This window comes from Rhipicephalus microplus, chromosome 4, assembly GCF_043290135.1.
Source record: "Rhipicephalus microplus isolate Deutch F79 chromosome 4, USDA_Rmic, whole genome shotgun sequence".
Taxonomy (NCBI): domain Eukaryota; kingdom Metazoa; phylum Arthropoda; class Arachnida; order Ixodida; family Ixodidae; genus Rhipicephalus; species Rhipicephalus microplus.
Genome location: NC_134703.1, coordinates 26,418,410 through 26,443,610, shown reverse-complemented (window position 1 = coordinate 26,443,610; position 25,201 = coordinate 26,418,410). Strand labels below are relative to the sequence as shown.

The 25,201-nt window shown below is 44.4% G+C and overlaps 1 protein-coding gene across 1 annotated transcript; it reads left to right on the top strand.

Moving 5' to 3' along the window:
- Nucleotides 1–8,859: 8,859 nt before the first annotated feature.
- On the top strand, nucleotides 8,860–23,373 carry LOC119171769 (acetylcholinesterase). Its single transcript, XM_037422602.2, has 3 exons — nucleotides 8,860–9,011; nucleotides 17,369–18,862; nucleotides 20,769–23,373. The coding sequence occupies exons 2-3, from the start codon at nucleotides 17,370–17,372 to the stop codon at nucleotides 20,914–20,916; spliced, it is 1,641 nt and encodes a 546-aa protein (XP_037278499.1). The 5' UTR covers nucleotides 8,860–9,011; nucleotide 17,369; the 3' UTR covers nucleotides 20,917–23,373.
- The last annotated feature ends 1,828 nt before the right edge of the window (nucleotides 23,374–25,201 follow it).

Here is a 25,201-nt window from a genome sequence, read left to right as displayed (position 1 = left end):
GCGCTCTCGTGGTCACCCCATTTACTTGGCGTGAAAATTAGCATGAGAACGTAAGACGGTTTGACGAATACGACGCGCTTGTCAAGACATGAATAATGTCACAATCTCGACTCGCTCGCTGGATTTCATGCCGACCAATTGTGCCCTCGCGATCTCCGACGTCAGGATAGCTCTGGCCTACTGGACTTGCGATACGCCGTCTCCTGATGCCGACAAGAGCTCTCGCCAGTGGTGCCCCGTCCTCGGACTCCTGTGACCGTGTTTCCATCTTTCCTATCTCTCCTATCCCCTCAATATGTCCTCGCTCGCTGGCTTAGCACATTTCTCTTTCCTTCTCTCTACACCTATCTTTTTAATCCCTCCTCATCCCCATCCCTTGTGAGCTACTGTTGAGGTGCCGCACCCTGATGCAGACAGTTACGGGACTCACTTTTCTCTTTCCCCCTTAGAACCACTCCAGTCACAATCTCGTCGCGTACGTCGTCATACACTTCCCGCCAGACAGTGGCACATACCCACGGGCGGGTATGTGCCACAGGTTATAAACGCTTAGTATCTACCCAGGAACGACGAGAACACACATAGGCAATTTAAAAGCGCGAGTGTTAAGAGATACCCGACGTTGGTGGCGTCGACCCGATGAGTCCTAGTTGGAATCGAAGCCGAGTATTCTGGGTGCCAATGAAACATTTTACCACAGAGCTGTACGCCAGGTCTCCGAACTACTTTTCAAATACACGATAATCTACATGAAACGTTAATAGTGATTGTAGTGCTGCCTACCCACTTTTATAAACATTACATATCTACTATTTTTATACAGCCGTCACGCCGGGTTAACGTCAATTGTGGTTAGGTGCCATGCACTGAAGTTGATTTATGAAGCAGTGTCCAGGGCCAGCATCTTCGCGAGCATCACCGCTTCATATCAGCCTCTGGTGTTGCTAATGCGCATGTTCCAGTTGACGTAGTTATGCAAGTGCAAATGACTGGCTATATGTAGGCCCCTTATGCTCAGATTTGGGTGCACGTTAAAGAACCCCAGGTGGTCAAAATGTCCGGAGCCCTCCCCTACGGCGTCTCTCATAATCATATGGTCATTTTGGGACGTTAAACCCCACACATCAATCAAACAACTGGTTATATTAACATCTGCAACTTATCAACATATGTCTGGGCGTGCAACATTAGTACATATATTCAGCATCATTTCATGACGTGTTGCTCAATAAAAAAATTGCAACATGGTCGCCTTCGTTCCGCTTGCTTCGCATAACATGGATTCCCAAGTAGATGGTATCTGCCAATTTTTTTTAATATGAAGTTTTCGAATATCGTACGCTAAGTTAGCGAGCGTTGCGGGTATAGCGTTTGCGTATGGGCGCCATATGAGTTTGCGGATTGCATTTATCGCCCGCAAGCACTGATTTACGCTTGAGTCACTGCAAAGGAACTTTGCGGGCCATACGCAATTACGAATTTTCAGCGGGCGGACCACAAACGCTAATAGTGGTTAGTATTATGACGCATGTGCAATGGCAGCGACCGCAACGCGTAGCGTACAGAAGCTTTGCGTACGCTATTCGAAAACTCTCTGATGATATAGGAGCAGGTGGAAACTTTGGAGCTCGAGAAATGAGATAAATGAGGCTGAAATTTTTAGTAAGCTTTATGCACTACGTGATTGCAGCAGTTTATAAGTGCACACGCAACCGAAACAGAGGTGAAAGCTTGGATACGCTCCGAAGACTTGAAGACGCAATGAAAGGCCATCCAGTCGCTTGAGGAGGCTTTGGCGAAGCAACAAAGAAAAGGAGCCGACGACCTGTCTAACGGGCGCGGAGGCACCCGAGGAACTGTCGCCTAGTCGGAGCACAACATCTTCGAGGTCTAGGCTCTGTGATTATCGTACTCTAATAGCCGTAATCTTAAAATAGACAACATCCGCGCCCTGCGAGGCCGGGGATTTTCTACACGCCGGATGTATAAATAAATGTTATTTCTCTCTCTCTATCTCAGCTTTCTTGCTGTATCTTAAGGTTACACCTATCCTTTTCATTTCCATCGCTCGCTGCATCATCCTCAATTTAAGCTGAATCCTCTTTGTGAGTCTCCAGGTTTCTGCTCCGTAAAGAAGTACCGGCAAGATGCAGCTGTTATATACCTTCTTCTTGAGGGATGGTAACTATCTAGCAGTCATGATTTAAGTGTGCTTCTGAAATGTGCTCTACTCTATCCGTATTGTTCTAGTTACTTCAATCTCGTGGTTCGGTTCCGCGGTTATTACCTGTTCTAAGTAGGCGGCTGTAGTCTTTTACAACTTCAAGTGCACTATTATTTATCTCGAAGCGCTGTTCTCTTCCGAGGTCGTTATACATTACTTTCGTTTCCTGCAGATTCTTAGAGTTATAAAGCTCGTCAAACAACGTTTACGTCTCTTTCAGTGGCCTGTCACCACACTTGCTTTACCTGAAATCAGCGTCTTAGTTTGATGATGTGAAACTGAAATCATATTGGTTGAAGGCGGTAAAAACTATTTTCTTCAGTGTAAAGGATTAATGAAGCAGCTCGTAAAATACCCAGAGCAGATATCTCATCAGATCTCAAGTTTAATTTTTTCATTAGAGCTGAATCTTAATGCCAATATAAACACAAACCAGCTGTTTTTTACCATTTTCGTTCATTCCGAACCGTGGCTAAATCTGTAAGTAAGCACAAATTTCTGAACTATAGTTCTTATTTTAATAAAGCCGACAAAAAATGAATGAAACTTCGTATTTTTCGGCCAGTATCGAAATTTCTTCTTTCTTCCTACTTGTGACAGTTCACACGCACAGCAGTACTCCTACGTTTGCACATACGTACATGTAAGTCGCCCAGTTTGTCTCACTATCCCCAATATTGTAAAACTCGCGAACTCGGCGGTGCTTTAAGGAGGTTGAAAATATATTATAAGTGTGAATAACTTCTCGCGAAACAAGGCAAAATAAGGAAATGATCTTACGAAAACATCATATAAGAGACAGAAAATACAAATGAAGAAACTGGCAATATCTGCATGTTTACGCATAAGCTTACAGCGAGCCCTACAGATTTATTAAGTTCCATGAAACAGCCAGGACTAGATGTACGCCATCCACAAGAAGTGGAAAACAGAAGAAATGATATATGTTCTTATAGCGACTCTGTCATGATACCAAACTTGCTGTACATTTTTTCGTTCTTAAGACATTTTCTTTCGCTTTCTTAACTTGTTTCTTTTTGCCATATTTGAGCCATTCTGAAGCCTATGCATGTTCTGCATAGATATATTGGTTCTCGTCCTATCGTAAACGACTTTGATCAAGGACGTTTCTGTACATGCTGCAAGTTCCATACAGCCTTTCACTTCGAGAATGCTTGATGCTTGTTATCTTCAAAGAGCACCGCATGTAATCGAAGTGGCTTAGGGAGTTTCTGAGCAAGCCTCTAAAGAAACTGGTTTTCGCAAACCGGTAAACCTGCTTCTTAAGGTATCATCCATTGGCAGATTCGGAGCACTGCCGGCAATACCTTCTTCTGCTCCATGCGGAGCAGCCATTGCCAGATTGATAGTGCTCCCTTTATATTCCATTGGTGGATCTGGAGTAGCTGCTACGCTAGATCTACTTTACGAAGCAACGTTTTCTACTCCGCGAAAATCGGAGTATTCGACCGGAGATCGCAAGCACACCACACCTTAAAACGGTGCCAACCATGTTTCCTAATATACACTAGAGCGAACTCTGGCGCTAGTGTCTATGGAAGCCGCAACGCATGGCGCTTCAGCGAGCATGGGAAGGATGGGTAGTGCACAGATTTGTCTAATATTCGTACTTATGGCCTGTTTTGGGCTCCGTGTGTGTTTGTGTTGCTTGGAGTTGTTTCTCGCGAAACAAAAATCAACAAATGGTCAGCGGTTGCGCTTCGACACGTTATTCTTTTAGGCTTACCATTTCCAATCAGGTTACAAAATTGAAAATAATTCGTTTTTTTTTTCTTACATAAGGAAACTGAAACCAGCCATAAACGAAGCCGCGAGTATGATTCGTCACCCGCAAGTACGAAGACTAGGCAAATCTGCAGGCTACCCATCATTCCCAGGGCCGCTGAACGATTGCATCGCCAGAGCTCCCTCTAGTTAATTTTAGGAAACTCTATGATGCCAGCAATGGGCGCACCAACGGACGCCGGTCACGTCAGTTGCCCCTCGCGTCGCAGCTCACGTTTTGCTAGCGTAGCGTCGCTGTGCCCTGCAGCTTGACCACTGAAGCAAGAAGAGAGACGCGCTCATCGCGTTCCATTCCGACCCTTCCATTTGCTCCAGAGGGAGGACGTGTGTTTCATCGGTAAATTCCATTCTGTTGCCCTGCGCCAGTGTGGAGTGCTCCGGCGCAGAGTTCATCGGCCACTCCGAATCCACCAAGCGATGACACCATTAGATATTCAGATGTGTGCGTAGAGTAAGTAGGATGTAAATAATGGCTACGTGAACGAACTCTCTTTTTTTCTTTGAGTGCAACAATTCCATTTCGCTTTCTTCATCGGTACTGTCCGTAGATTCCGAATTTTCCTACCACATGTCTTTTCAGAAGTGTTTCAATTGCTTCCACGGCCACTAATAATGTGTGTCACTTGTCGTAGCGCAAAATTACTTCAGTCCTTCAGTAAAACCACTCATACATAAAATGCACGTCTGTGCTGTACTGGTTATGGCGCTTGACAGGTGGCCCGAGGGTCACGTGATTGAATCAATAGGGCGTTTTACAATACCGTTTGCAAGCGCTGTGGGCGTTGCGGTCGTAGCGGGTGCTATATGAGCTTTAGAATAGCGTTTGCCCTGCTGCAAACCGCAAAGCATGATCGCAGCGACACCATAGCCTAAAAACCGGCGTTTGCGGGCCAAATGCGGGCCGCGATCGCCGCACGCAATTTTGGATTTTTTGCGTGCGGTGCGCGAACGCGAACGCCGACTCGCGTTACGACGCATGCGCAGTGGCAGCGACCGCATTGCAAGGGCTCGCGGTGTGCTATTCTAAAACTGCCTACTATCGCAGTGGCCGCAATTTAGTGGAGGCTGTACGCTAGGGACGCATGAACTTGGATTTAGGGGCACGCTGAAGAGTGCCAGGTGGTTAAGCTATCGGGAGTGCTCTACTATACGACGTCCTTGTAAACATATCGGGGTTTTGAGACGTAAGGCCCAAGCAATTATTAGGAAGTTTTAGAGCACCGAAATGCGGCCGACACTAAAAGGATCAAGCCTGTTATTTTAGAGGTGAGCAGTCGAGCACCCTAACCGTTACAGCGCCGCAGCAGACATGGCGGCACTTCTCTCAAGCATGTTTTGCGGCACGCGTTCATTCAGACATTGAGGCGCTCACATAAATAAGGAAAGAATGAAACCGGCATTCGCACACGACAAAAAAAAATACATCAGATGGCTTCCACCTTCGAGTGGTACAAGGCTAATGCATAAGAGGCCCTCTAAGTGTTTGTAACCCTGGGATGGCTATACATAGCGAATAAAAGTCACCACGCGAAGCATTTCGTTTCATGTCATAATCTTAATTAACCTTTCTAATGCGGCGCTCGTCCCGACAAATTAGGCTTGCGCCACTCATTGCTCTCAACAACATTCTTTTCTGTCCACCGGGAGCGCTTTTTTTTATGACTTAGTAATAAGGACATGTGCTTTACTCGCCTACCACGCATTAAAGCAGGAAATGTTTAGTATCGTTGTCAAGGTTGGAGGCATCCTTATGGGCCCCTGACCAGCATACTCAATATATATCGTTCCGCTACTTCCGCCACGTTCACTGTCACTCTTTAATGCCGTCTTGCTTCTTCGCTCTCACTCATCTAATCTCCTTTTCCCTCATACACCACGCAGTTCTGTTTTTTATATTACTATTACTGTTGAAGTGCTAGCAAGACTCATCTCTTCATCTTGTCAAGCGATATGCTTTTTGCACACAAAAAAAATGGATAGTCATAATGACATTGTTTCATTGTTATAAAAGTAACAAGCTGGGCAAGTTTTCATTTCTTGAAGAAAAAAAAACATTCCACGAAGAATCGTAACAAAAAGAGACGAAAGATGCAGAGCGCCGCCCTGATAACTGTTGCAAATTCACTTCTGTGCCTGTTCCGTCTGCTTCTGTTTTCGTTTTTGTACGCCGTCTTTATCCCCGAACTATTTTTACGTGCACACTTGAAGCAATATAACTGACGCATATGCACAAAAAAAATTATAAGGCATGACCGTATTCAAATGTGTATAGATGTCAATCATATCATCATTTTGTTATCCAACGATTATGAAAGTCTCAGAAGCTTGCAGTTTATTTTGTTGCAGGGGCGTAGACAGAAACTTTTTTCGTGGGGACAGGCACGGGCCAGGTGTGCCGCACCCTGGCTACGCCACTGTTTCATAGGGCTACATTTTAAGTCAACTTGCAACTTGCACGTTAGTCAACTTGCTTCATTATTAGAATTACATTGGTCATTGTTTCTTAGTTGCACAGCGTAAAGGCAGACTGAAGAGCAAAACAATTTTAGGGGCGAAACTGCTTATGGCGTGGCTTGTGCGTCCCTCGTAGTACGTAACCACCAGTGGCACATACCCGAAATAGCGGTTCTTACGATTTTGACCTCCAAGGTGGTTCCGGTGAGAGATTTCTTCTGTGCGTTGTTGAACAATAAAAGATAGTGCTCAATTCACATGTTAATGGCTGCTAAGGGGGAATGAGAGACAGGAGCATTCGGCCTTTAGGTAACGCGCACGCTGCGATCCCCATTAGCACCTACTGGCATGTACATTGAGCACGATCTGACAAGAAAGGGTTGGTACGTTATACTCGCTGGGTGTAACCTCCTTGGTTTTAGAAAGGTTTAGCGAGCGTTGGGCCACATAGCCATGAATACAGTGAACTAGTATATACCATGAACTCGAGGGGGTTAAAGGTGGGAAGTAAACCCGAAGCGCAAGCCGTAAGAAAGTGTGCATGTGCCTCCTCCCGTTTAGTCCTTGAAATGTCCGCTGGATGGCGGTGCTTCTATATGGAGAATATATGATGAAAAGATGCGAGATGGTGGTACTTGGAGTGCTGAATAGATGGACGAACGGACACACAGACAGATGCATGGATGGACGCATGAACGGACACAGGCGCGGATGCATGGACGAACGCAGGGACGGACGCACGAACAGACGCAAGCACGGACGGGTGGATGGACGCATGGATGGTTACACAGACGTACGCAGGAATGGACGGAAGCAAGAACGAATGGACGGAAGAATGCTTCGCCCCACTCCCCATCATTCACTCCGTGGATATGCTGCCATTTTTTTCGTTTCTTCTCTTCATCTAACTATTTGGAGGCGGAAATGTTGTAGGCCCATGTGCTCAGATTTGGGTGCACGTTAAAGAACCCCAGGTGGTCGAAATTTCCGGAGCCCTCCACTACGGCGTCTCTCATAATCAAATGGTGGTTTTGGGACGTTGGACCCCACATATCAATCTTCATCCAACTATTCGCTTTCATCGACTGTGTTTAGCATCTTCTGGTAAACATTCTGTCGCTCTTAAGGCCCATATATTGCGAATGTTTGTTTTACTCTTTGCGTGGCCAGCCAAAGTCGGTTTTTTTTTTTTTTTGCTTGATATCAACAAAGATTTTGCAACCCCTGTAGGTTCTCTGGCCCATTATGCCATTCTCCGATCTTTTAATGCTACTCGTATTATTTTTACGTCCCACCTCAACACTGCTTATCTTCAACTTTTTCTCTAGTTGTTTTCTTAATTTTTTTAACCTCCAAGTTTCAGCTCCATGTGATTTAAATAGCAGTGTGCAATGACTGTGCACTTTTCGCTTTACCGTCAGTGGCAGATTACTTAACTATATTTAAAGACGTACATGCCTTTGCACTGTTGTTAGCTTCTGCCGGTTAATAGCTTTTCTTTCGTCTCTTTTTTTTTCCTTTTTGTGGTGAGCTTTCCTGCTCTCCTGCCAGTATTTCTAAATACTGCAGAAAGCGAACTGTGCGAAAGCAGTTTGAAGGGTATACACAGGCAATGTAGTACGTGCATATGTCAACTTTCTATCCTTGACTTTGTTTGCTCTCCTTTGTATTGACGTTTACCTACGAAAGGGTGCATTTATTCGTTTGTTTTTGCAGCTGTTTCACCACGGGTGCTGTCTGCAGCACAGCGTGAAGCGAATAGCGTCGCTGAACATTTGCGTATATTTTATTTTCTTTCTATCTCTATCTTTCTCTTACGCAAAGCACACCGAGTGTATAAAATTGTACCTGTTTTTCCTGATTTCCTTGCAGGTGTCTCCCGCGACTTGGTTCCTTCCGGGGTGAACATTGAATTCCGAAGAAGCGCGCTACGCCAGAAAACATGAGCAGTATTAACCGAGAGAAAGGCAAGCCTATTACCTTATCGCGTTAGCTCGTCGATACCGTTCATTCGACTGTCGAGGACATTTCATGTTTCCGAGAAAGGGAAACGAGGGGTGCATCAGTAGGGGGGAGGGAAGGCTTGGACGAGGCCTGGCCAGACGCTTTGCTGTTCTTCCCTCCCTCTCTTCGGCCCCGCCATCGTAAAATGTCGGCTAGGACCGAAAGGGGGGAAGGGCTCGCGCCTGCCAAGGTGGTGGCGGAAGCGGCGACTCGCAGAGCGTCGCTGAAGCTAGTAGACCCGTCCAGTGACTCCACTTCCTCCGCTTTCATTCTTTCTTTCTTTCTTTCTTTCTTTCTTTCTTTCTTTCTTTCTTTCTTTCTTTGCGAGAATCGGCGCGCCGCCTTGTGCAACAAAAGTCCGCACGGACGCTCGCTTCTGAGACAGATGCTGCACTGAGCTGGCCCAAAGAGCATCGAAGACATCTTAAACATTGTAACTTCCTCGAAGGGACAAAATAAGGCACTTTCTTCGAGCTCACTTCACGACTGCTCGAAGAACGGGCCATACTGGAAAGTGCTGAAGGTGAGCTTTTTTTTCTTTCTTTAACAGGGTGCATGAGTTATATTCAGGCAATAGCGTTAAATTGGAGTAATGTTAAATTGATATAAAGTAACACATTGTCAGTAATTCCTGTTTTCAAATGTTAACAAGTGTTATTGTTATTGTTACATGAGCTAAACTGAACATATGCAAGCTATTTTGTTTAGGAGATGCCAGTTAAATTGACTGCTAACTACTCGTTCACCTTTCACTTTTCAGCGCGAATTGCATCGCGAAACAGATATTTCTAGTTTTCCAAATAGTAAGTTATGACAGTTACCTTTATTCTGTCCATCATATTAGCCCGTGTGCTCAGATTTGGGTGCACGTTAAAGAACCCCAGGTGGTCGAAATTTCCGGAGCCCTCCACTACGGCGTCTCTCATAATGATATGGTGGTTTTGGGACGTTAAACCCCACAAATCAATCAATCCATCATATTAGACCGCGTGACAAGCACAACATTCGATCTTGGCATTGCCATGTGGGCAACCACGTGAATCCCACATTATGTGCTGGTAACAGCTGGTCAGATATATAATGCGCTTAATCGCTTCTGTTCAATGATATGCGAAACGAGCAACTTCAGCCGTAATATCTTCGAGTTGCGCTTTCGCATAATTTTCATTCACAAGAAATTGAAAGTGTCAATGGCACTCTTTTATTGCCTTCGTTCGGCAACAAATAGAGGGCGTGGCTAACAAAGACACCTGTGCGGCTAGAGACGCCTCCAGCTAATACCACGTCAGTGGAGTCGCTTTCTTCTTGTATGTCTTCGACTGCATATTTAATTTTTTGTGCATGCAGAGCTAGACGGAAAAACAAAAAAGATACCACGTCGAAGTCAAGAATATCGGCATTTGTGTAACCAGAAAAATGTTGTGTGATGACGTTAGTTAGCTCCCATGTAGCTGCCATGTGGTGGAATATAGTTGAATTTTCGGGTGGGGGGGGGGGGGGTAGTTTTATTGCTACCTGTGCAAGGACATCAAGATCTGAACTTCTATTCTGCTTCTTTGTTGTAAAGTAACATAAGGCTGTAAACAACTCGAAAGAGTGCACAATGCTAAATAAATGCAGTCATGAAAATCTTGAAAGTTTTCTCACGGCTTCCCATCGTAGGGTGTTTGTTTAACTTTACCAGTCTTGTGCCAACTCAGTTAACGTTCTCGACCCATTCGGTCACTAGAGAAAACAGGTGATCTTGTGGATAATAAGAGAATAAACCTCTGATTTCATTTGTGAATGAGTTATGGAATGGTACGCGCTGCCTACGATGATTTTTTTTTTCCTTTTTTAATCCAGTAGCATGTGGATCGAAGACATTTCCATTCGACAGAACATATCTCGCAAGGAGTTCGGTGATATACACCTCCGGAGAGCACTTGTCTTCTGAAAGGTCTCTTTATCTCGGAGCCTGACATTTGGTTTTCGGTTGCAGTAACTCGCAACGCTTGAAAGGCACCTTTGCTCTCACTTTCTCAGTCCCTCGCTCTCAGTCCTCATTTTTCTACTTGCGTAGAGAAGGATAATCTTTAGTGCAGGAGCGGAAAATTACAAATGTCTCTCAGGGATGCTCAGAATTACTTTTAGATGTCATTTTTTTTCTATTTATCACCCATACGTGGAGCGAAAAAAGGTTAGTTTTTATGCACCATCCGTGACAAACATTTTTAATTTCAGTATTCTGCCCTTACTTTGGCAAGAACTCAAACATTCAAGCTTTTCTTTGTAGTCCGCAACATGCATTTTGCTGCGATGTTTTGGTAAATGTTACTACGCCGCTCACTGACACGCCCAAGTGCAATGGTTCCAGATTTAAGCGCGTTTTCAAGGCATAGCCACAGCCACGACCATATTGACGCCAGTGAAAAGTGAGACAAAGATTATGCTACTGCTCACAGGAAGTTATTGCTAGCCCTTTTGAGTCGCTTGAGGGCTACACAGTGTAATGGCTGTTGTATTTTATCACCTTAGTTTCATAGAGACTGCAACCTCAGAAGGCTTTTTTTATTTATGTTTATCATAATAATTAATTCACGCCAGTTTGTGTACATACTATCACAGCATTTTATTTATTTGTTTTTTTGTAAACTTAGAAAATTGCGTCACTGGTTCCCAATGTTCTGAAAACGGCCCACTGTCTTGCCCCTACGCAAGCGTTGCAAAATGGCAATGTGTTAACAACCCTATGCGGCAATGGATGTTGTAACATGATCCTGTGCTTGCCCCTACGCAAGCGTTGCAAAATGGCAATGTTATAACAACCCTATGCGGTAATGGATGCTGTAACACGATCCTCATAGGCACGGCTGGGTGAACCAGCCAAGAAGACGAAATGACGAAGTAGAGAAGTGGCTCACTACATCCGGAGAAAGTGGCACGCAAAAAGGCAGTCGTTCAGTGTGCCATTTCCCTGCCCTTCACCCTTTTGAATGGTTCATTCTCGACGCGTTACGTGCCAAATGACCCACACAACAACCTTACTGCAGGCGCAGGCTTGCGAAACAGACGATGGCAGGGAACATAGACCCAGTGATCGCAATGGGTTTCACTTCATTACAACAGAGCTGTTATTGTCGAGGTTCGCATTGCGTCGTAAATTATCATTGCGCTGGAATGACTCTATGGTAGAATACCGAACTCCCACGAAAAGGACCCAGTCCGAACCCCGTTCCATTCTGTATACTTTTTTCTTATTTTGTTTCTGTATTTCGTGCGACATTAGATACGAACACCGGCGGTGGCGGGGGACAACTACGGCACCCTTGTTATGATCTCATAACAGCTTTCACTGTAAGACGAAATAAGAATAAATATGAAAAATAGAATGGAGTTCGAACCTGAGCCGTCTGAAAGGCAGCCAAGTGTTCTACTACAGAGCCTTGTCGGGGCTCGAACTCCTTCTCAAAAAACACTATACCGGTGTTATGTTGGGAAGAAACCGCGTTAACATGTAATATGGTGGGTTAGAAGAGTAGAATAACAACTGGGCCTCACACAATGCGAACTGCGCGACTAGGCATCGCACAGTAGTAACTGCGTAACGAGAAGTCGTTGAATGCTCCTAACCCATTAAAAAGAGGTTCGGCATTAATTCTTCATCTTTGTCGGCCCCTGCACATAATGATATACAAATGCGTAGCGATCACCTCGCTTCTACTCACAATGACGGATAATAGTGCGGTGGGTGTTTTCCAACTTGACAGAAATTATTATTTATGGCGTATAGTAGATACCTTCTTCTTGCCCCGCCGCGGTGGTCTAGTGGCTAAGGTACTCGGCTGCTGACCCGCAGGGCGCGGGTTCGAATCCCGGCTGTGGTGGCTGCATTTCCGATGGAGGCGGAAATGTTGTAGGCCCGTGTACTCAGATTTGGGTGCACGTTAAAGAACCCCAGGTGGTCTAAATTTCCGGAGCCCTCCAGTACGGCGTCTCTCATAATCATATAGTGGTTTCGGGACGTTAAACCCCGCATATCAATCAATCAATTAATCAGGTACCTTCTTCTTCTTATGTGGTTCTTAAAGGGAAAAGAAGAGAAAAGTGAGTCCCGTAACTGTCTGCATCAGAGTGCGACACCTCAACAGCAGCTCACAAGGGAAGGGGGTAAGGAGAGATTAAAAGGATAGGATTAAAAGGTACCCTGCAAGCGTACTTGTACTAGTGGCCCCGAGGGTTCTAGAAATGCCACTGTCCGCCGCGGTGGAGCAGTGGCGCTGAGGTGCTTGGCTGCTGGCTCGAAGGCGGCCGATTCGATCCTGGTCGCGGTGGTCGTATTTCGGTGGAGACTAAATGGTAGAGACCCCATGTACTGTGTGATATTAGTGCACGTTAAAAAACACCAGCTGGTCGAAACGTCCGAATCCCTCCACTAAGGCGCCTCCCATAATCATGTCTAGGTTTAGGAACGTAAACCCTCAGATATAGTTTTAATAATTATAAATACCGATATAGCTATAATAATTAGAAATACCACTCTTTCAACTTTCGCTGTGAGTGTGTTGCGCTTTCCGCGCAGGCCTGGATTTTTTTTAGTAGACCAGTGTAGTGAGTACTATAGGGTGTGCCCAATTGCTGCGGCGCATTGCTTTAGACGACAGTAAAAATAGCCGTGCATAGTTTAGTATGTTGTAATAAGGGGTGCGAAATAAACAGGTTAGACGGTAAAGGGCTTGCCGAGCCAGGGCTAGATAAAGGTGCCTAGCAGCTCTGGTGTGAATTGACCTTGCGAGACTTTTTTTTCAATAATATGTGGCGTAGAAAGAAGGGGTTCACTTGCGTACGAATTGAACTGAACAATGTCGTAAATCTCTTAACACCCTTGCTTATACATGGCGTACGCAGCCGCACTCTTCTTTTTCGACACTCCGCGTTTATCCTTTCCGTTCATACTCCGGCATTTGCAGAACGGGTCTTCCTTTTGTCGTTCGCTTTTCTACGGGCTTTCTAACCTTTGGGCTTCCTGGCCAGAAAGTTCATTATATTTGAATAATAACGCCCCCTAAAGCACCTGGCACTCAAAGAATTGAATAGCGTACGTTAGATGGTTGGTGTTGCACAGCTAAATCCAGCATCCAGTGAATGTATCTCGAAATCACATAGTAAAAAACAACAAAAAATAACAAAGAATTCAACCAAAGTGGATATAAAATGGGCACTTTTAATTGGGCAGAAGGGCACTGAAGCGGGCCTAAAGGAACCTTGCAGCTGGGTGTTTTATAATCAAGGTCCTGAGAGATATCACGTTGACTGCGTGTAGGCACGTTTTATTCGAAGAGGCTTATCTTTCAGTACCGAGTAACGCAAAGGCATTTAATTTGAATCGAGCGCTTCGGAAAGAGAAGCTGTGATGAAAGAATTGATTGCTCAAAATGGCGAGCTCGAAGCAACTGCGAAAATTCCAGTTATCTTTGCTTACTGATAGTGCTGCTGTTGATAACGGCGGAAGTCGCCTCAAATGCAATCGCATTTTTTCATCCATTGAGATATAACCGCAAATGACCTCGGTGTGAGCGAGTAATATTACTCACTGCTAGAAGCTATGAACACCTAATTTGAAAGCGACATGGTGCTCTTAAAGCGTTCAAACTTTCGTTTGCATGCTTTGTACCAAGCTTCCATTGCGATTCGCTAATCTAATATACTATGCAGATTGCTTTCAATAAACGTTTTATAAATTTGTAGTGAAGCCTTCCATTAAATCTTTTTGATCAAGTACGCAATTCAAATCATATACGGTTCTGGCTTTATGCATGTCCTCGATAGGGTCGCCGCATCTTTCGCTTAGTAGGCTCCAAACGACGCTGACCTTCGTCATCCTTTTCTAGCTGTGTACACAAGCAATAATTAGTAGCACTAGAGCTCAACTGATAGTGCACTACGTTATTCCACGTGCACGTGGGCTGCAGTTCATAAACACCCAAACTTTAAAAGCAGTATCGCCGGGATCTTTAATGAAGTAAGCTATGTGCAAAGGTGATGTGTATTTCGATGGCAGGAAGGCGATTGGACCTTCCTCTTCTTCAAAGCAAATTAAAGCGCCAGTTAAAAGGCAACGAATGCTGGGCAAATGGCAAGGTCTACTATTTTATATGCTGACGACCTCGCGTCCTCCATTTGTAAACGGGCACCCTGGGTCAATCTCCTTGTACATCTCAATTTATTGCAGAATCATAATCGTTGTTTGCTTTAAAATTACAAGCGCAAAGTGACTCGGAATTCATGTCGTGCTGCGGTGAAAGCGGGATAATAAAACATCTTCATTCAGTTTCATAAAAAGGTACCTATTTCCTCCGGTACGAGAACGCCCCGAGTTTCAGGTTCAAGCGATACAAGAATGTGGTAAGCTCGTCAGCCCAAAGTCAACAAAGAAGCCTTTTGTGTCAACCTGCACTTCTGCGTTCGTCAAGTTTCAGCGGAGGATTTCAGCTTAATTCTTTATCAGAGGAATAAACACTGGTGCTGAAGTTTAGCTGATATACATTGTAACACTTTTATATAGCTTGTACTTTTTAGTACTCAACAGAAGAAAATAAGTTGCCAGTTACCTCTCCATGCCAACGGTTCCTCAATTGCCTTTTTTTTTTCAAAATAATTTATTGTTTCAAGTGGGGAACATCTATAGCTTATGTCGGTAATAAAAAAAATCACAGCATATCCACGGAGTGAAGGATGATTAGTGGGGCGAAGCATCCGTCAGCCCGTCCGTGCTTCCGTCCGTCCGTTCGTTCTTGCTTTCGTCCGTCCGCGTGACCATCCGTACGTCCATCCATCTGTCCATGCGTCTGTCCGTGAGTCCGTCCATCCATCTGTCCATCCGCCTTCTAGTCTATCTGTCTGTCTGTCCTTCCGTCTCTGCGTGCGTCCATCTAGTGAACACTCCAAGTACCGCCATCTCGAATCTCGCATCCCCTGTGGCACATATCCGCTTCGCGCGTCCGTCCATCCATTCGTCCGTCAGCTAGTCTGTCTGTCTGTCCGTCCATGCGTCCATCCGTGCGTCCATCTAGTAAAAACTTTAAGTACTGCCGTCTCCCATCGCGCATCCCCTGGGGCACATACCCACTCTAGAGCGGGTATGTGCCACCGGTGGCTACGTACGCACATACATACATACATACATACATACATACATACATACATACATACATACATACATACATACATACATACATACATACATACATACATACATACATACATACATACATACATACATACATACATACATACATACATACATACGGAGGAAGGACAGACCCACGCCCTAAGGAGCTTCGCCCCTAAAAAACACACAAGTCAGAGTGCCACATTTGTCTGTCACTGAAATCCTAGCAACTACCCAGCACATCTGGTCGTCGCGCGGTTTTCTCAGCTCCCGGAAATAAGGTTGTTGTTCTGAGTCAGCGCCATCGACGAGCATCGCTTCGGCAGCGCCACTTCAACGTGGGCAACAAGTCGGGTTCCGTGCGATGGCAATCGTGCGGGAATGAGGCGGAAAAGTTTTGGCCGCTTCGGCTTTGTCCTTTAGGCCGGCCAGGTTGCCTCCCTCCGAACGGGCCCGATTTAGGTCCGATGTATTTTTGAAATGCCGCTGAGGCTCGCTTGCATTCTCCGTGTGGCAGCGTGCTTCACTGCATCCGGAAACAAGCCGGCGCCCACTCCGCCTACACTTCCTTCCTCCTTCCCACAGTAACAACAATGGCGCTAAATTAAGCACGCTGACGGTCCCACGCATACGAGACGGCCCTTACAACCCCCTCTTCCACCTGACGCTCCCGTGACAAAGTCGTGATCTAGCAGAACGTGCAGCTCTTCTCACTACGAACGCACGACACCACCCTCTCTGTGAGTTGTATAGATCCTCATCCGAAATAGACGTTATGCTGTGAGACCTAGATACCCCCCGCATTATGGATGCAAAATTATGCAATGCACTCAGCTGTGACGACAGCATGAGACGACGAGTTTATAAAATGTGTCTTGCGTGAGGGCCCACCTATCATTACGCTGGTTTGACAGAATCAGTTAAGTTCCTCAGTTTTTTTTAACTGCAGTTAATTACGTCCATACAAATGCATGAAAACCTCAGCTCCCGAAGTTAGCACCATGATATGCGTGATTTTTAAAGGCGCAGTGCCATTATCTATAGATACAAGAGAGATTTGTGAAGCTCGCTGATGGACACTCTATAGAGATGGTCAGGTGTTAGCAGGGCGTCGTGCTTTAGTGTTTCGTCAAGGCTAGTCGTGCAAGGCTAGTCATCAACAATCATCAATTGCAACCATTAATACAAGGTCCGTATTCTGGCGGCGTTCTAATTGGAGCACGATACGTGTGATAACTTCAAAATTGTTGGCCTAGAGTGACATCAAACAGCGGCACGACAAAGATACGTGTTAAGCACCAGTAAGTGTAACTGTGTAGCTTGTATATTTCGTCCTTTAAATCACCGGGAAGTGCAACTTCCTCGCAAGACACTTCTATCTTTCTTGCTATTCAGCACTTTAAAAAAAATGATTAAGACCTTCAGTTCATGTACTTTTCAAGAGTGCTTCTGCTTGCACTAGCTTATGTAGCATATTGTATTTTTGGACGTCTTTGAACCAAACAGAGAGAGTGAAACGCACAGAAACAGGCACATAGGCAATACCGTTATTTTTTGTGTGTGTGCTTTCTGCTCAGACATTTTCACTGCTTTGATCGTTCCTATCATAGACAGAAATGTCTTGTGTGCGTAGAGATGCTTCCGTTTGGCGTATCATTGTGTTGTTTCTATATTTATTTATGCTCATGACCATTTCTAATGCAATCATGTTTTGTTTGTTTCGTTTTCAGAATGATGACCGCTACGCTGCTCGTGGGCTGTGTCCTAGTCTTCTTGGCAGCCAGCGGTGCTCAAGAGTCGCCTGATGACGTCGTTCAGACCATTAATGGTCCTCTGCGGGGCGTAGATGTTCCTACAACAACATCGTCGGTGCGCGCGTACCTAGGTGTTCCCTTCGGGGAGCCCCCGGTTGGAGATCTTCGCTTCAAAAAGCCAGTGCCAAAAAAGCCGTGGAAGGGCGTTTACAATGCCACTTCGCAGCCACCACTCTGCCCTCAAATGCCCGTCCGAATCAATAATTTCTTTCTCGTCGAAGACTCGGATCCCGTGTCCGAAGATTGTCTGTACCTGAATGTGTTCGTTCCTACAAAGAGGAACTCTAGCTTGCTTCCCGTGATCGTATATTTGCCAGGTGGTGGATTTTCTTATGGCGGCATCTCCATCGGAGCCATGGACACATCGGAGCTGTCAGCGAGAGGCAATGTCATAACCGTCACGGTCGGTTATAGGTTGGGCGCCTTCGGATTTCTCTACATGGGCTTCGAAGACGCTCCTGGAAACATGGGCCTCTACGACCAGCTTCTAGCTCTCGAGTGGGTCAAGAACAACATCCGCTCATTCGGAGGTGATCCGTCCAGGGTAACGCTGATGGGCGAAAGTGCCGGCTCCATTTCAGTTGGAATGCAACTCATATCACCAAAGAGCAAGGGTCTCTACAAGCGTGCCGTAATGCAGAGTGGAAGTCCATTCACTGCCGCTGTGGTGAGCGACCTGGACCAGGGACTATTTCGATCTCACCTGCTTAGCAGGACTCTGGGTTGCGATGGAGGCGAGGACAAGTACGATGCTGAAACTGTCCTCAAGTGCCTCAAGTCGAAGCCTTTCATGGACATATTGAACGCCACTGAGAGCTTCAACGCTGGTGGCTTGGACTCGTTCTTCCCCGTTTTTGGAGAGGATATGCTGCCCGAAACACCTGCGGCCGCACTGAAGCGTGGAATAGTGAACGCTGACGAACTCTTGACCGGAATTTGCGAATCAGAAGGCGACCTTTTTCTTTACTTCCTGTTCAACAAGCTTCGTGACATGAACACCATTGATGATGTTATGAATGGAGAGATGATATTCCTTATCAAAGCTCTTATCACCTCGACCATGGAGGTAGACCCCGACCCTATAATCAAGTATTACTACAGCGGTGTGAATGCGACCCAAGGTAGAGAGTCCGTCTACATTGGGTCTTCGTTAATTGGAGACATGCAATTCGGCTGTCCGACGATCGGCTTCGCGAAGAGGTTCCTCGGCACAGGTAGGACAGTCTATATGTACCAGTGGTCGCAACAAGCTTCCTTCGTCGACTGGCCTGACTGGACACGACCAACGCATGGAGACGACATATTTTTTAGCCTTGGCTCTGGCCTCAAACTGGCTAAGAATGCCACCAAAGATGACATCAAGGCGACAGAAAACTTCATACACATACTGTCCACTTTCAGTCACACAGGGTAAGCCATTCATTTACTTTGGTAATGGTCAGGTAATCGGTCAAAGTGGTAAATTGTACAAATCTAATGGTCGCAAGCGTTAATACGTTACGCATCTCTCCAGCGTCAAAATTCCTAACGTATGTTGAACAACGCTTCGCAAGGTGCCAGCAAATTTAATTTAGGCTTTGTGATAAACGCAACGCTGCCACACGGCAGGCTATTTTCGATATGTTAAACTAATTGTGAACACTTGTGGCTTATGTTCACTGCAGTCACGTAACAGAATTAAATCAACAATACCCAATGATATGTCGCAATAATGCTCTGTAAGCATGTTCCTTTGGGTAGGTACTGTTGACTGTGGCGCAAAAAAACACATTTCGGGAAAGGGGGATAGAAAAGAGAAGGAAGTGAAGCGCGAACTGACATTACTGGAAACGCAGGAAAAATAGTAGCACCTTCGGCACATACTTAAAGAGCCAAGGTGCAACGTGAACGACGTGGTCAAGATGCCCCGTCATCAATGAGTGCGTATTTCTCGAACAGTACAATCGTATCAAACCGAAAAAGGGGCTGAATCGGTCCCGTAATATGAGGCCAGATTTTAATTTTTGATTGATTGATATGTGAGGTTTAACGTTCAAGACCACCATACGATTATGCGACACGCCGTAGTGGAAGGTTCCGGAAATTTCGAACACCTGAGGTTTTTTTTTTTTTTTTACGTGCACGCAAATCAGAGCACACGGGCCTACAATATTTTTGCCTCCATCGAAATTGCCACCGCCATAGCCTGCATTCAATCCTGCAACTTGCGGGTCAGCAGCCGAGTACCTATAGCCACTAGAATATCACGGTGGGGCCAGTTTTTAGTTTTTATATTAACTTTAAAAACTATATACTAAAAGCAACCATATAGTTTTCTTTATTCGTATAAATATTTATCCAGTCAGACGGATCTCTGTCTAATACCTTCACCTTAAAATTATATAGGTGTGTCACTGACACAAAAAGACGCTTTTTTTTTTGTAGGAGGCTTACGAAAACTCTCTAAAAGCTTGTTTCGTACTTTTTTACGATAATCAGTACTAGTGCAAAGCACCGTACACAACGATGCGTGTTATCTCTCTTAGCTATGAGGCTAGAATTCTCTCTCAATCCGTCATTAGGTAAGCGGGTTGGTCTTATTACACATCCCACATTTCATTTTATCGTGTCTGTGACTCTACGTATTATTTGTGACTATATGTTTTTAACGCCTATACCATAGTCATCACCAAATACGTGGAGTAGGAAGCCAAACGAAAAGCCAGGCTAAAATCTTCGGGGATGTCCTCAAAATTGATATCTAGCTTCCACAAATAGCATCGGTAACTAACTTTCAGCACTATTCGTTGGCAATTCAGTTGAGCAATGGCAAAAATAGCGCACCGGATATTTTAGTTCATAAAAAAAAGAAGTTTACTACAGTCCGATTGATGATTTATTGATTGATATGTGGGGTATAACGTCTCAAAACCATTATAAAATTATGAGAGGCACAATAGTGGGGGACTCCGAAAATTCCAACCACTTGGTATCTTTAATGTGCATGCACCCAAATCTGAGCACACGGACCTACAGCATTTTCACCTCCATCGAAAATGCAGCCACCACTGGCTACAGTCCGATACGATTTAAGACGGTGGGAGAGTACCTGGCCAGATAAGCGAAGCTCGGGTGCCGATCGTCTCCGTGACTTAACGAAGATAAGCTTTCTGACAGTAAGGTCACCGACCGTCCGGCTTCAGACGTCAGTTCGGGAAATAACACTCATTGGTGCAGGTACATTCACATTTGAGGGCGTAAATGACGCTACCTTGTAAACTTTACTGACTACAGAACTAACCTTTTGCATTGTGTATATTTTTTTCCTATTTTCTAGGGTTCCGAAAGTCCTCGATGGCACCACATGGCCGAAATTCAATGACGAAGAGCAGTACCTGGACCTCCGACGGGAGGGAAACGTGGTCAAGAAGCGGTTGCTTCAAGCTGCATGTGAATTTTGGGGCAAGGTGCATCCTTATCAGTGAAGATGTCTAACGTTCGGCCTTATACAGTGCATTACTGAACATCATAGCAAATACCATTGCACGTTTGTGATAGCTGACGAGTGGGTTTCGACTGGAGTTGTCCTAATTACATGTGCACAATCACATCCGCATAACATCTCCATTCTTATGCCACTCCGAATTTCATATACGTTGTGTACCTGTCAGATAGCGTATAAAAATATTTACAACAATGTACAGATATTTACATATTTGTCATGTACATACAGTGAGATCAAATTAATGCAGCGGGTCGACAAGTTTAGCCATTTAGCTACTGTTACTCCTATAGATGTCTTCTATGTCCTGTTGAATGTTATGACATTTCCTGTTTCCCATATGATGCAGTGCATCATGTGCAATGTAGTTCTGTTTTCTCTTGAAAAGAGACTTGTATTCGTCGCCTTATTAGTTGTTGTTGCTTTGCTGTTGAAAGCGATATGTGTAATGTAATTTGTGAAATTTTATTGTTACCAATGCAGTGTTATCGTGTTCCATTTTTCCGCGACGTGCTTCCAACATGATATGTCAAGCATTAGGTACGCTCTTATTACCGGGGCTGGGGCTTTTGCTGTGATATCATGGCAACGTATAAAAATACGACGCGACAATTATGTGAAGATGTGCCCATTGAGGCGCACAACGTTGTTTTGGGCAATCAGTCCCCCTCCTTTTATGTTTTAAAGCACATTTAGTAACGTAAATATTCTTCTTTAACGTACTAAGCAGCATTAAACACTAATGCTTGCTTATACATTCGAATTATAAATTGACATTCTTTCTGTAAACACGGAATCTATATACAATATGTTCAGTTGGCAATCTCAACCCGGTGATTGGTGAACGTCATTCATGTTGCGACATATTTGATGGTTAAAAATATCTTTTCCCGTGATCTTTAAGGCATTCAGTGAAAGCTTAAGCACGAACTTACCTAACAGGACCTCAAAAACTCGTGCGCGTACTGGAAATTAGATTCCGCGTTTTCAAAGGGTATGAGGAAAAAGTATGTACAGAACAGGAGCGTTTCCCGTTTCTTATTACGCCGAGTACGTTGCACTACCGTGTAATACAAAACCTGAGCGCGATCTTTGCGGAATACACGGCAACTTCACGTCGCGTGGCAGCTCTTACCAAGTAATTACGCAGAAAACGGAAACTAAATAGTTGCCGGATTCGTTGGCCCAACATCTTGCGAAAGGGGCCGTAGAGGCGGCTCTCGTCCTGTGTGCTTCTGAAACGCTTCTGCTGTCCCCTTCCCAAGATGGAGGGGCACTTGACGCAGCTTAACGTAACCGACGTCGTCATCTTCCGCAGTCAAACAAGCTAACAACAAGCGAGCACTGCGCTGGGACGCAGTGCGAGTGAATTCAAAAGAACTTTGGCTAGCCTGTTCATTCGCCGTGTAATGCGCGGATTACATGGAGCATTGGAGGGCGACCTCAATTGCCTCAGAAACTGCCTTCCGGGGTGTGCTGTAGTGAAGGTTTCTGGCGTCTGTCGAGAAGCACGTTACAGATTATCTATCTTTGTGACAATCGATCAAATTAGGTTGGACTGTGTTTATTCTGTGTCATGTAGTAGCCATATTTGTGTCGTGTAGTTGCCATAGTAGTTCCGTAGCAAGCTGGTGGTGCTATTAAGACAAATGCATTGTGCCCTATGGACATGCGTCAAATGTTACGAAATGACATTGTGCAGACACGTACTAACCATGCAGAGTTTGACATAAGTGTTTTCTGTTGTTGTTGTTTTCTCACGCATGCACTTTGCACAAAAAACGCGCGTTTTTATTTGTGTTGCTGTTATTTGTGAATCCTGTTAGTACTGGTTTTGCATTGTTGTAATCGTTTATGCAAAAGCATGTTGAAATTTTGGGCATCTAAAAATGAAACTCCTTCGAAGCGACCCATTTTCAGTTTTTTTTTCTCGGTTATATGTTTGTCTTTATATTACATATTAGTTATATAGAGCATGTATTAGTCTCTGCGCGTCACACACATTGAACTTGTGTAAGCACTGCGTCACATCTAGTTATTTCTTGAGCATAGAGAGGTTCCGACGTCTACACACGACTGTTATACGCAGTTTGCCAAGTTTCATGCATTTTTGGCGAACGTAGACGCTTCATATCACATAACTATATTTATTAGATAAAGCCAATGTATACTACTTCGAATTCAAGCAGCTAACTAGCATGGACATCAGGAAACTTAATTAACGCAAAAACACGAAACAAACATGAAAACGCACGTGCACAATTCTAGCCACGAGGCTAGTGTTGCTCTTTCGGAAGTGTTAACTCATTTCATTAACTGTTGGCCTTTAAAACACATACTTTAAACATCGTTCCAACGCAGTACTTGTAAACGCAGCGTCCTATTAAATTGTGTGTTCACCTGTCGCCTCTCGCTTTATTAAAATTATTGACATATCAAATCAGTTTCTGACAATATAGTTGGCTGTAACATTAACATCAGATAGTGCGCCCTATGTCAACCCTTCAAGAACCGTAAGTACAATGCAATATTATTCATAGTTAAGTGCATATTAAGTGCATATCATAGTTAAGTGCATGAAGTTCCCTCTAAGGGCTGCGTGATATGCTAGTTGACTAATAATTAAATAAGACATTTGTGCTTTTAGGAAAGTTTACGCTTCTGATTTTACAAATCACTCGCTTCTTAACAGAGCCATGGGTCATATTTAGGAGATGGTTATTTCTGAATGAATTCAGCTTACAAACAAGACAAGAAAATAATTCACTGAAGTCATCATGTTTTACCGCATAACCATTTATGAAATGCTTATGTGAAAATTATCCACAAGAAATCTATATAAAAGTAACAGATTGCATTGCACATTCAGGGGCAGCTCAGCACGTATGTAATAAATTATAACTATACAAATGGTCCAAACAATTGTGTTTTATAAATAGTTATTTGTAGTGTAAGGAAAGTTTCAGCAAATTGTTACAACCGTACTTCTTGGGCCGAGTCACTTTAACCACTAATCAAACTTCTATCAGAAATCTACAGACTCAACTTTCCAAATCAACGTTGAACTACGAGAAGTGCTGCATGCTCTCTGGGTAATCTTAAGCAGTTCACCTTCTCTTGCCGGCACTTTCAGACATTTATGCAAGCATTTTGCCCCCATGACTAGCTAGCGCTCTAACCCACAGCACAGGACGTCGCAATGGACTGTCAAAGTCACTTTGCATTTGCGGTATGCACGGTAGCCACCTGTATTTTTGTTAACGACCGACTTTTGCCACAGAGAATCCAACTACAAATGCTCATTTAAAGATAATGCCACCCAGGCGTGGACCAATGCGCTCATCTATGCGTGAAGGGACAATACACCGAATACCCCTTTTTATTGGATGGAGGGAATTCCTTGTGTTGAGACGAGGCGTGTGTAAATGGCAATCGATGAAAACGAATCTTATCCAAATACAAACAGTGTCACAGGCTAATTGATTCTACTTGAATATCGAATAATTTTCAAATACTGGGCAGTTGTTTCTTCAATCCCTATAAATTGATACACACGTGCTCCTACACGTAACTTCATAATAACGGCACAGCAGATCATCAGTTGCGATTATATATACATCAGTTGCGATATATATATATATATATATATATATATATATATATATATATATATATATATATATATATATATGTATATATATATATATATATATATATATAGTCTGTTGCATTACCGTAAGTTGTGATTGCTGAGCCTGCGGGAATATATCTTCTGGTGCCTTATCAGTTTGGGCTTGGGCTCAGAGTGCATTATTGAATTGCTGCAATATATTAAAACATATTCATATTGTTACGGTTAGATTGAGTTTAACTATGTTTATTTACAGGAGAGATCAGGCGACGATCGGAGATGATGGCAAACATAGGCCGAACCAAGTAACTTCCTCTTCCTCCACCTTTGTCCCCAAAACATGGCCCGGCTCATACCGTATCATTCCCCGGTTCACAGACGAAGCCCACTGGGCGAGCCGAATCATTGGCGTAGTGTGGGATGGAACTGCTTGAGACGAGCTACATGCGCCAACTGTGTTTGACTTGACCGAGGACCAGATGACGTCAAGCGTGTCACCACGTAGGTCAAGTCACTCAGGCGATTTACGATAACGAATGGACCGACATAGTGCGCTAAAAATTTCTGGCATAAGCCACGTTCCCGCTGAGGGGTCCACAACCACACGGGATCCCCTTTTTCAAATAAAACGGTGTCG

Coding starts and splice junctions, on each gene's coding strand:
- LOC119171769 (XM_037422602.2), top strand. CDS start 17,370: ATGATGACCGCTACGCTGCTCGTGGGCTGTGTCCTAGTCTTCTTGGCA. Junction 18,863..20,768: donor TCCACTTTCAGTCACACAGG/GTAAGCCATTCA, acceptor CCTATTTTCTAG/GGTTCCGAAAGTCCTCGATG.